Raw genomic sequence first — 11,375 nt, forward strand, 5'->3', positions numbered from 1 at the left:
AATGGCTGTCCCGAGGCCAAGGCAGCCCAGTGCCGCACGAGCTGGGAGCTGCAACCGGGCCGGCAGCCAGCGAGAGGCCCAGGCTTGTCCCGGGCTGCGGTGGGGTGGTGGCGGTGGCCCGACGCTGCACCAGGGCAAGAGAGAGCACAGGAGAAAAACCCAACAGCGTGCTCAGGTGGGAGGTGAAGCCAGACGAAGAGCCTCCTGGCTTGGGGCTCAGACGTTCACCAAGGTGAAGCCTGCGGTCCCTCCCGGAGGGCCACAGCGTGTCCTCAAGAGGGTTTTGTCCCTGTCCCCAACCGTGGCATTAAAATCTGGGAGCCTGGTTGGGATCTTCCCAGGGCACATGATGGAGGCAGGTCCACGGATCCCCTGGGATGCCCTGCCTTGGTCACAGCTGCTCTTCACCTCTCCTCTGCGCACCTTGAGCTGATGTTAAGCAATTGGGTACCCTTCTACAAGCCTGAGGGCCCCCTTCTTTTTTTGGGGGGGGGAGAGCTCTGCCTGGGGAGAGTGAGTTTGGCAGCTATGGCAGTGGCAACTTGAGGACACCAGCCCAGAGCCCCAAGCTAGTGCAGATGGCGCTTGATTCCCTGGGTGTCTCATTGATTGGTCTCACCCTGCTCACACCTACGACCAGATCAAGGCTGATCCCCAAAGCATGTCCTTGCATTGCCCAACCGAGCCAGGTTTGCCACGCACCGGTCTTCTCCTCACTTGGTGTTATTCAGAGGGTCAGTCCAGCTGGAGTCCTGCTGGTGACGGCCACGTTGGACCCCGGGGACAGGTCATGGTGAGAACCTGCTTGCTTTGTCCTCCTCTAGGTCTTCTTTCCTTTGGGTTTGGGGCACTATCTGGAGCTTGCTACTGCTCAGAGAGAAACATGGGTTGAAAACACTTTGCGATCTGCAGGACCATTGGGAATGGCAAGTCCTCCTGGGGCGTTCAAAGCACACACATCTTGAAGCACGCGAGCCATCCCGGCCCAGCTACGCCATGCACACGCGCGCCTGCTGACTTGGCCCAAGCAGAGCTCCCTTCCCTCCGTCACTCTGTATGCGGTGAGGGATGGCGAAGCTCTCCCAGGTTGCCGTTGCCCCGTGGGATTATTTTTGACCCTTGTGATCAGAGCGACTGCTTGGAGCAGAGAAGCCCCTCCGCTAAACGGAGGGGGCTCTCCCAGCTGTTGCGCTTGGCTTTTATGAGCCCGGCAACCTTCGTAGTGTGACCGTCCATGGCAGGAGGCCTGCAAGCCCGCTCCTGAGGGCCGTGCAAGCTCGGTGCATGTGCTCAAGCCATGCATTGCCCCCCGGTTTAATCCTGGGTTGCAAATGTCTTTAGACTTGTTTGGTTTGGGTTTGATTTTAAAGGCTCCTGCTAGCTAACGGCGCGCAGGAAAGCAGCCAGCAGCCGGGGGCTGCTTTACGTTGTGGGAGGCAGGAGCAAACAGGGACGTGCGGGATCCAGGGACCTGCCGGGGACAGCGGATCTGGCCACCTCTGACGTCCTCCCGCAGCCAGACCTGCGGTTTCTGCGGTCAGGCGCCGACGCCGGGGGCTGGCTGGCAGCTCAGGGAGGCCAAGCAGAGTCGGGGGAAGGAGGATCTGGGGCCATGCACCAAAAAGGTTTAAATTCAAAGCTAGGACATGTCTCCTCTCACTCCTGGCAGCCCCTGAGGTTGCTATAACACAAGGATTTTAGGCAAAGCTTCACTTGTGTGTTTGCTCCATGCAGGATGACGGTGCTGTGAGTCCCGTACTCGTCTCCTTTGCTTTTTCAGGGCTGGAGGAGCAGAGGTAGCTCGAGGTCCACCTGCCCCAGCAGCGGCCGGTGCCGGGTGTAAAAGCAAGGGGCTGCATTTCGTAGCTCCGGAAGAATTTTTCTTGCTTCTATTTGGGTGTTTCCTGAACTGCTCAGCCTCGCGACACGGGTTTCCGTGACCAGCCGGGTGCCTTTTCATTCCTGGTGGGCAGAGGCCCCGCAGTGTCTCACCCACCCTGGTTCCTCCCGCTGCTGGCGGTCCCCCACCGGCCTCGGTGCCGCGTCCCTCCCCGCACCTCGCAGGACGGCGATGCGGATGCCAGCGAGCAGCGAAGGCTGCGCGTGGTTTCAATCCACCGGATCTTTGGCCGGCGTGAAGCAGGGGAGCTTTTTTGATTCCCCTCTTTTGTGTCTTTTGAACATTTGCTAGCAGATAATCCTGCTTTTCCCAGTTTGGGGCTAGGAAAATTCCCCCTTGCTCCCCCATGTACCGGTATTTTGGGGGCACTGGATGTTGTCTGCACGACCCTGATCCTGCAGAGCTGGAGGGAGACGTCAACCGCCAGCTGCCTCTCACCGGACAGACCTGACGTTCATGAGATGCTCCTCCAGCGTCTGTTGGATTTAAGCCAGGGCCTGAGCTGGGCAGAGCCTGCTCGGACTCCAAGGAGAGCCGAGCTTTGCATGCAGACAGCTGAGCTGCTGAAGGACGCAAGTGGCGGTGGTGGGCAGCCCCGGCCGGGTTCGCGCCATGCCTCCGACGCAGCCTTCGGCTAGGGAAGAAGCGCCAGGGGCTGGATTCAAACCCGGGACCGGGAGGCATCTCCTTGCCAGGCCTCAGCCTCTGGCCGGGCTCTCCCCGCTCGGGGCTCGGTGAGGCCGGTGCCTCCGGCGTTGTGCCGGTGTGCGGCTTCCGCCAGCCTTGCCCCCATGCAGCTGTGCAAACATCTGGCTCAGCGCTGCCAGGGGGCTTTTTGGGGGCAGGCTGGTGCCTGGGGCCGTACGGGACCTGCTGGCCAGCACTGGGCTCCGGGGGGGGGGGGGGACGAGGGACACCCGGCAGGGGCTTGGCCAGGTGTGCGGCGCGGGCCCCAGGCCCCTCACCCCACGAGCCCCCCTTGCAACACCAGGTCCCCCCCCAGCAGCCCCTGCTCCCTCCCTGCCGCCTCCCGGCTATGGGGCGGGTGAGTGGGACCATGCCAGGGCTCAGGCCCCGCCCCCCCCGCCTGGGCCTGGCCCCGCCCACTAGCAGTGTGCCAGGCTTGGCCCCGCCCATGGCCAGTAGAGAAGGCGCTGGCCCCGCCCACAGCCTATTGCCCAGCGGCCTGGCCCCGCCCACAGGCGGTATATGAGGGCCTGGCCCCGCCCCTGGGTGTTGTGCAACCGCTTGGCCCCGCCCACAGCCATCACACAAGCGTGTGGCCCCGCCCACACGTGCGAGCTCCTCGTCCCGCCCCCTGCCCCATGTGGCCACGCCCCCAATTGCCCCACGCATCGCTGTAGCCCCACCCCCGTGGGTGTGCAAAGGGGCTAGGCCCCGCCCACAGCCCCCCCATGCCCGGCCCCCCTCCCCCCCCACCCCTGGCTGCCTCGGCTGGATCCCCACGGGGCCCCAGTGTCCCCTGGGTGTCCCAGTGTCCCCACAGCAGTCCCCGGCTCCCCTGGGTGCCCCGGGGCACCCCCATTCCCTTGTGCCCCGTGTCTCTCCGTGTGCCCCCAAGTGTCTCCATGGGCCCCCCAGGTCCCCCCATGTCCCCCGTGTGCCATCATGTCCCCCCTTGTTTCCCCACATCCCCAGCGTCCCCCATGACTCCTGTGTCCCTCTGCGTCCCCAAGTCCTCTGTTTCCTCAAGGTGTCCCCATGTCCTCAGTGTCCCCCATGTGTCCCCCATGTGTCCCCATGTCCTCCTGGCGTTACTCAGGTCACCGAAGCGCCACCGTCACCTTCTCCTGCCGGGCCGGAAGGTAGGAAGGAACAAAGCGCGGCCGAACAATTCGGCTGGTGCGAGGGAGCCCTTGGGCAGCGCCGTCGAGCTCCGGCCCGCGGGCAGCCTTGCCGGTGACTTGTTTGCCTTACGCCGCCCCTGTCACCGCGTGATTTCAGGGCGCCCGTGACTCTGCTGTGATCCTGGAGCCAGGTTCTGGTGGTGCGGCGGGGTGAGTGTACAGCTGCACCGGTGTCCTGCATGGGACCAGGGGCACGGGCTGTGCTGGAGGATGTCCTTATGGTGGCACCAGGGGCACTAGGCCGAGCTCTGCGATGTCCCCACAGTGGGACCAGGGGCACTGGGCTCAGAGATGTCCCCATGGTGGGACCAGGGGTATGGGCCTGGGCTTGGAGATGGCCCCATGGTGGGATCAGGGGCACTGGGCCAAGCTTGGGGACATCCCCACAGTGGGACCAGGGGCACAGGCTGGGCTTGGAGATGTCCCTGTGGTGGGATCAGGGGCACTGGGCCAGGCTCAGAGGTGTCCCCATGGTGGCACTGGGGGCATGGGGCTGGGCTCAGAGATGTCCCTGTGGTGGGACCAGGGCCACAGGCTGGGCTCAGAGGTGTCCCCGTGGTAGGACAAGGGGCATTGGGCTGGGCTCAGGGACATCCCAGCAGTGGGACCAGGGGCATGGGCTTGGAGATGGCCCCATAGTGGGACCAGGGCACTGGGTCAGGCTCAGGGACGTCCCCGCAGTGGGACCAGGGGCATGGGCTGGCCTCAGAGATGTCCCTGTGGTGGGACCAGGGGCACTGGGCTGGGCTTGGGGACATCCCAGCAGTGGGACCAGGGGCTGGGCTCAGAGCTGTCCCCGTGGTGGGACCAGGGGCACAGACCAGGCTCAGAGGTGTCCCTGAGGTGGGAGCAGGGGCAGGGGCCAGGCTCAGGGACATCCCCACGGTGGCAGCAGCCACTCGCAGGCTCAGCCCAGGTCCAGAGGCCACGGCAGAGGCCGGGGCGTGCGTTTTGGTGCAGCAGGGGATCCCCAGGACCACGGGGCGATCCCACCCTTCTCCCCCCCAACATTTTCTCAGCTGGGCCCCTGCTGCCCCCCCCACCATGGGGCCATCCCCGGGCAAGAGACCCATGGGTGCGGGGCACCACGGTCACCCTGCCGGGCTTGGGGGTCCAGCACAGCCCCCGGGGACTGGTGGGGTCCATGTGGTGGTCCTGCTTGGCCGGGGGGTGGCCATGGGGTGGCCGTGCCCCACTGCCAGCGCTTTTCTCCTGCGCTTTGCTTGGGGCAAGTCTCAATCCACAGCCCAGCCGGGAGCAGCGGCGGTTTTTTCTCCTGAATAGTCTGATTTAAAGAATATCGGGCGAAATCCAAGTGCCGCGTGCTGGCTTGGAAAAGCACAGACTACAGCCGGAGTCCTGGGTCGCTGCCCCAAACCGTCCCCGGGCCGGCTCCGGCGGGATGGAGCGGGCAGGATGCAGCCGGCAGGGCTGGCATCACCACCAAGCCGGAGGCCGGGAGCCAGCCGCGGCGGTCGATATCCCGCCGAGGCCCCGGCTGAGCCGGCCGCGGGCGTCACCGAGCGGAGCCGCTGCCGTCTCCGGGGCAGGACCTGGACTTTGGTCCGGGCGCCGGGAGCGGCGGTCACACGGCCGCCAGTGCTGGCAAAGTCCCAGGTGGCCTCTGGCACGGCAAGAGCCGGCCTCCGGCTCGGAGCGAGCACCGTGACCCCCCCTCCGCCGGCACCCGCAGGTAACGATGCCCTCGGCAATCGCTTCCGCTGGATGCCGGCTGCAGGTGGAGCTGGGAATAGGGGGAGCAGGTGGAGGTACTCGGCCGCAGGAACCCACCCATGGGTGGGGAGGACGAGGTGGGGGCTGCTCCCCGGGGCGGTGCCGTCTGCGGCTGGCCCGGAGCACAAAAGCGGAGGTGTCCGTGCAGAGCCTGAGTTTAGCTCCTGAGTATCTCTGAGGTCTGTGTCCATGTGGGAAGGATAAAGCCCCAGTTTGGACCTTGGGTGGCACCCAGCAGGGTGTCAGGTGGTTGGGACCAGAACCGTGGTGATGGGCACCAGATCAGGGAGGGCCGTGGAGGTCGTGTGGCTGCTGGCTGGCTCAGCAGTGCTGCCTGTGCCAGGACGTGTTTATCCCCGTGCCTGGAAGCTAGACAAGGGGAAATGCTCCATTATGCCTAGGAAGGAAAGGGAGGAGAGAGCCAGACTCTTCCCCGCACCACCGCTCCGGTGCGGGCGAGATGCTCCTGGCTGCGTCCCCGTCGCCAGGCGGGCTGTTGGTCCGAGAAGAGTCCTCATCTGGACCACGTGTCCACAGGGATCCCCTATGCCAGTGTCTCCCTTTCCTCTCCAGCTCGCTCGGGACTCCGGCATCTAAGTAGTGGCCCGGCAGGACGTGAAGGATCAGGGACCCACTGGTGGCCTGGGACGGGACCAGACGGCAGCAGGTCAGCACTGTGGCTTGGCACTTGGGCACCTCTGCCCAGCACCCCTGGGCATCGCTATCCTGGGCTCTGGCCTTTCCCCGCTTCTCACGGGCAGATTGGGGAGGGGACGCGCACAAGGAAACAGCTCCTTCAGCTCCTTCGCCCTAGAAATACGGCTCTTTCCTGGGGATTTCCTGACTGATGCAAGAAGAGGCATGAGGAAGGCTGTGGCCTCTAGCCAGAGGAGCTGCTGCTCCTGGAAAGAGACTTTTTCCTATCTGAGGGAAAAGGGTTGCTTTAAACTTGCTTTCCACCTCTGCAAACTGTGTGGACTTGGCCCTGTGTATCTGCTGGGTCTCTTGGGTCCATCAAGATGTCATTGTGCAGGATGGGGAGATCAAGTGAGGTTGGTGGAGGAAGGTGCTTGTGGTCTCCTGTGTCCGTGGTGGAGGTGTGGAGAAAGCACAGGGCTCTGCAGGAGCTGGAGCTGGCAAAGCGTAGGGACACACCGAGCAGGCGATGCCGCTGGCCTGGCACCAACGCCCTGGCTGCGAGATGGCATGACTGGTGTCTCTGGGCACGGCAAACGGCCAAGGCCACTCCAGGGCCGTGCAGCTCCTACAAGTCTGGTGCCGTGTACTTGTCCTTGTGTCCTCCCTTTGCAGAGCTCAGGGAGCAGCTGAGCAGTTACGCTGGGAGCCTCCTGGCTGCCGGGAGCCCCAGGGTCACGTCCTGCATCAGTCCTCACTGTCACCTCCGGCCAAGCACCCAGCAAGGAGCTGGTGGCACCACGATGTCCCAGGCAGAAGGTACGACCGAGCCGCTGGTCTGCCCCAGGACAGACACAGCCACAGCCACACATCTGGACCTCACTGCTGGTCTAACCTCCAACTTGTGCTGATCTCCTGTCCTGACCCATTTAATCTTCTGGCCCTGTAGCCCCTTTGCTTGAACCTTTAGCTGCCTCAACCTTTCCGAAAGGCATTTCTCACCACAAACCGCTGAAATGCTGTGGGTGCAGGGCTGCTCCGGGGGCACGCGCCGCAGGAGCACCCCATCCTTCAGTCTCATTGCTCTCCCTGCATGCTGCGGCAGAGACTCAGAGGGAAGTGGCACAGATATACTGAAGGGGACAGAGAAATGAGGACTGGGGAAGCAAAGGCAGGTGGTTTCAGCTGTGCTTGGCTTGGGCTCAGCTCCCTGCAGGATCCGTGCCCAGGCCACCTCTCTCTCCTTCCCAGCAGGTGAGGAGGCTTTTGAATACTGCAATGTTACCATCAACAGCCAGGAGAAGGTTTTGGATGTGTACACACAGCTGGAGAAGCTTGGAGAGTAAGTTGGGGTCCCTGTATCTCCGTCCCCCCCTGAGATGCCAGTGCTGGGCTCCATGGGGCAGGGCTCCCAGCCTGGCTCTCCCACCTGGTGGGACGCAGGGCAGTTGCAGCGGTTCTCCTATCCCTTGTGCTTGCTCCATCCTAGGGGGAAGTTTGGGATGGTGTACAGGCTGCAGGAAAAGGCCACTGGGAAGATCCGGGCTGGGAAGTATTTCCGGACGCGGACGCCCAAAGAGAGGCAGGCGGCTCGGGCAGAGGTGGAGCTCATGAACCTGCTGCATCACCCACGTCTCGTGCAGTGTCTTGCTGCCTTCCAGAGCCCCAAGGAGCTGGTGATGGTGATGGAGTAGTGAGTAGGGGAGAAAGCTGCGCGTGGGGTCAGCAGAGCTGCTTCTGGGTTCTGCTCTGGGTGCTGGGTGCAACCAGGAAGAACATCTAAGGTGGGAAGAGGCCTCTGCACCTGGGGCCCTGGCTCATGGGGTAACATGGATCGGGAGCCTGCAGACCCTGGGGGACACAGGCTCTCCAAGATGCACCCAAGAGGGCAACCCACAAGAGGAGCCCACAGGGCTCTCCCGTGGGCTTTTCACTCCCTGGGGGCTGGCAGATGCCGGCAGAGGCCCCAAGATCTTGACCAAGCCCTGTCTGCTCCCCCAGCGTTGCAGGCGGGGAGCTCTTTGAACGGATCGTGGATGATGACTTTGAGCACACGGAGCCCAGCAGCATCCAGTACATGCGGCAGATCCTGGAGGGGCTCCAGTACATGCACAGCCAGGCCATTGTCCACCTGGACCTCAAACCCGAGAATATCGTCTGCGTCAGCCCAAACAGCCACTGGCTTAAGATCATCGACTTTGGCCTGGCGCGGAAACTGAGTGAGCATGGGGAACACCTGGGTGACCAGGGCAGGGACTGCCACCATCACAGACCTGCTGCGGGGCCCAATCCAGCAAGATCAGCAGACACTTAGATGCTTCCTGCATCCTCCTGCATGTGCCTCTAGTATGTGCAGCCCTGTAGCACTGGATCAGGGCCCTTCCTGGTGATCATGGGATGAGCCAGGAAAACCTGTCTGTCACCAGCCCTTCCTCTGAGGTGGGTGGTCCCGAGCGCCTGGGCCTGGCTTTGAGTGCTCAGCACCCAGAGGGGCCCTAGGAGAGCACCAAGACCTGCTGTGGACACTGGGTGGGGGCAGTTCCACCTAGACATCAGGGCTGCGTCTCCCTCTGGCCCAGGCAGAGCTGGCAAGGCTGGTGCCAGCGGCTGGCAGTGTGTCCAAGGCACATGGACTGCTGGGGTCAAGGTGGGCTGCCCCAAGGGGAGCCCAGCTGGGGAGGGACCTCTGGAGACCTGTCCCAAGGTTGGTCTGTCTTTGCAGCTCCAGACACCCCTGTGAAGGTGCTGCACGGGACCCCTGAGTTCATGGCTCCAGAAGTGGTCTCCTTTGAGCCTGTGGGATTCACCACGGACATGTGGAGCATTGGTGTCATTTGCTATATCTTGTGAGTGGCTTTCTGCGGACAGCGGTCGGGCTGGAGAGGGCTGAGCCACCACTGACGTCTGCTGTCACTTCAGGTTGAGTGGGGAGTCCCCCTTCCAGGGGGACAATGACATGGAGACGCTGAGCAACGTCACAGCTGCCAAATGGGAGTTTGAGGAGGAGACCTTCTCGGAGATTTCCCAGCAGGCCAAAGACTTCATCAGCCAGCTGCTGCAGAAGGATGCCCGGTAGGCCCTGGGGAATGATGTGGGGCATATTCCTGTGGCTGGAGATGGAGCTGAGCTGGGTTTTGGGGAGGGGAAGGCCAAGCCCAGGGGTGGGCATGCCCTGCTACGCTGAATGCAGCACCTGCACGGCTCGTGCAGGCTGCAGACCCGTGCCAAGAGCTGTTCTCTGGGGTTGTGACAGCCTCCAAGGGCTTGGACATGATGAAGTCCCCTGAACTGCCTCGTTTGCTCCCCAGGTGCCGGCTCTCCAGCAAAGAGGCTCTGTTGCATCCCTGGTTGCAGCAGCTGGTGCCCAGCAGCGCGAAGGTGCTGTCGAAGGAGAGGATTAAGCAGTTCCTGACTCGTCGCAAGTGGCAGGTACGCTGTGGGGATGCGCTCGGGGTGGGGAGCTGAGGACGTGGGGCTGGGGATTTCTTTGCTGGGACACAGAGCTCCTTCTCTTTGCTCCAGAAAACAGGAAGAGCCCTGCTGGCTCTCAACAGACTGACCCTGCACTCCCAAAACTTGGACAGGAAAGCGTCAGACACCCAGGACGAGGAAGGTGATGGTCCCTGCAAGCATGGACCCTGATGCACCCCACCTGCTCTCTCTGCCACTCCCTGGCAGCATCCTTCACCTTGAATCTGACCTGCCCCAGTGCCACCAGACAGCCACCAAACACCTGGGCCCTGTTTGGGCATGTGCCCAACTGGGTGTTTCTGCTCTGAGCCCAGCTTTAGTGCTCCAAAGTCCTCTGCGTCCTCATCCTGGAGAGGCAGTTTCTGATGGAGCCTTGGAGTGTGCGTCCAGCTCCACAGTGCTCCCAGCTGCCTCGGCAGCCTCTCCTCCCTGCTGCTCTCTCCTCCCTCCCTGGGGAGGTGATTTGATACCACCCTCTGGGTCACTGGGATCTCTACCTATTCCTCAGGCAGAGGAGGGAGGTTTGAACCCAGCAGGTTCCTCACCCACTTCTCTCTGTCCATCCAGCCGCAGACCAGTGCTGCAGCCCAGAGGAGGACCAAGCCTTTGCACTTCCAGCCCAGCAGGGCCCCAGCTTCTCAGAGCCGTTGGCAGACCAAGAGGAGGTGGAAGGTGGGAGCATCTGTCTCCAGTGCCGCATTGAGGGTGAGTCCTGTGAGCCCCTCCAGCAGCACTGCAGGGTACCAGGGCAGCTACGGTTTGGGGTGGTAACAAGCCCCGAGCTGTGCGTGACACCAGTAACAGTGTGCGACCAGGGAGGCCACGTGTCCTGCAGAGCCAGCAGTGTCCTGGGGTTGTCTCTCCCCTGCAGAAGCCCCCACTGTAGGGGAATGAGCCATATCCCTGCTCTAATGCAGCTGCTCTTCCCTGTCACCTCCCTGCAGATGTCCCTGCTCTGGAGGTCACCTGGCTCCAGGACTGTGCTCCCCTCAAGGACAGTCCCCGCGTCCGCATCAAGCACGGGGCCGACGGGTGCTGCAGCCTCACCATCTCGGAGCTCGTGCCAGAGGATGCGGGGCGGTACGTGTGCAGGGCTGTCACGGCCACGGGAGAGGCAGAGACCAGCGCCATGGTGGCTGTGCTCCCCCCACCCAGGGCCACCTAGAGCTGGTGCCAGGGGCCAAAGCCTTCTCCAGTCCCAAGAGAGCTCACAGGACGCTGCTGAGAGCAGAGGTGTGGCCTAGGTCCCTCCTCCACCAGGACCCAGCTCACTGTCCCACTGTAGGCCCAGACCCCAGGGCTCACCTCTGGTGGGCTGAGCTCTGCTCACTGCGTTTCACGAGGTCAATAAAGCACTGAAGACTTCCACATGCCCTGAGTGGCTGTTTTTCTAGAAACAGGAGTGGGAAAGAACTGCCCAAGCAGACAGAAATTACAGTGGGACTTCCAGCCTCTGCCAGAGGAGCCATTTCTGTAGAAATGAGGCTTTGGGAACCCCGGGCCTGCTGCTGCTCTGGTTTTCCCTGCTCCCAGTGCTGCGAGGCTGAGCAGCCTCTGCTGTGGCTCAGGAAAGGAGCTGGCTGCAGCATTCATGCTTTGCTGCAGTGAAAGCCACCTCCTCTTCAAGCTGGGCTGGGAGCTGCTCTCCCCTAGCAAATGCTAAAGCCAGAGGGCTTGCAAGCATGTCCTGGCTTAAAGGGGGTGCAGGACACAGCCATCGGCGTGGTCGAGCCAAAAAACACTAACGCAGGGCAATAAACCCTTCC

The 11,375-nt window shown here is 62.8% G+C and overlaps 1 protein-coding gene across 5 annotated transcripts; it reads left to right on the plus strand.

Annotated features, from left to right (window-relative positions):
* Positions 1-5,396: 5,396 nt before the first annotated feature.
* On the plus strand, positions 5,397-10,977 carry LOC112987823 (myosin light chain kinase, smooth muscle-like). 5 transcript variants are annotated; one of them, XM_026107890.2, is made up of 12 exons: positions 5,397-5,461; positions 6,076-6,169; positions 6,814-6,957; positions 7,390-7,480; positions 7,628-7,831; positions 8,140-8,357; positions 8,861-8,984; positions 9,058-9,210; positions 9,447-9,567; positions 9,661-9,751; positions 10,177-10,314; positions 10,554-10,977. In XM_026107890.2, exons 3-12 carry the CDS (start codon positions 6,942-6,944, stop codon positions 10,772-10,774), a joined length of 1,377 nt encoding a protein of 458 aa, XP_025963675.2. In that variant the 5' UTR covers positions 5,397-5,461; positions 6,076-6,169; positions 6,814-6,941; the 3' UTR covers positions 10,775-10,977. The 5 variants fall into 5 exon arrangements, with proteins under 5 accessions (XP_025963675.2, XP_025963674.2, XP_064380515.1 ...); XM_026107889.2 differs by lacking the exon at positions 5,397-5,461 and adding an exon at positions 5,625-5,681; XM_064524445.1 differs by lacking the exons at positions 5,397-5,461; positions 6,076-6,169 and having other exon boundaries at positions 6,178-6,957.
* The last annotated feature ends 398 nt before the right edge of the window (positions 10,978-11,375 follow it).

Source organism: Dromaius novaehollandiae, chromosome 22 (genome assembly GCF_036370855.1).
Source record: "Dromaius novaehollandiae isolate bDroNov1 chromosome 22, bDroNov1.hap1, whole genome shotgun sequence".
Classification (NCBI taxonomy): domain Eukaryota; kingdom Metazoa; phylum Chordata; class Aves; order Casuariiformes; family Dromaiidae; genus Dromaius; species Dromaius novaehollandiae.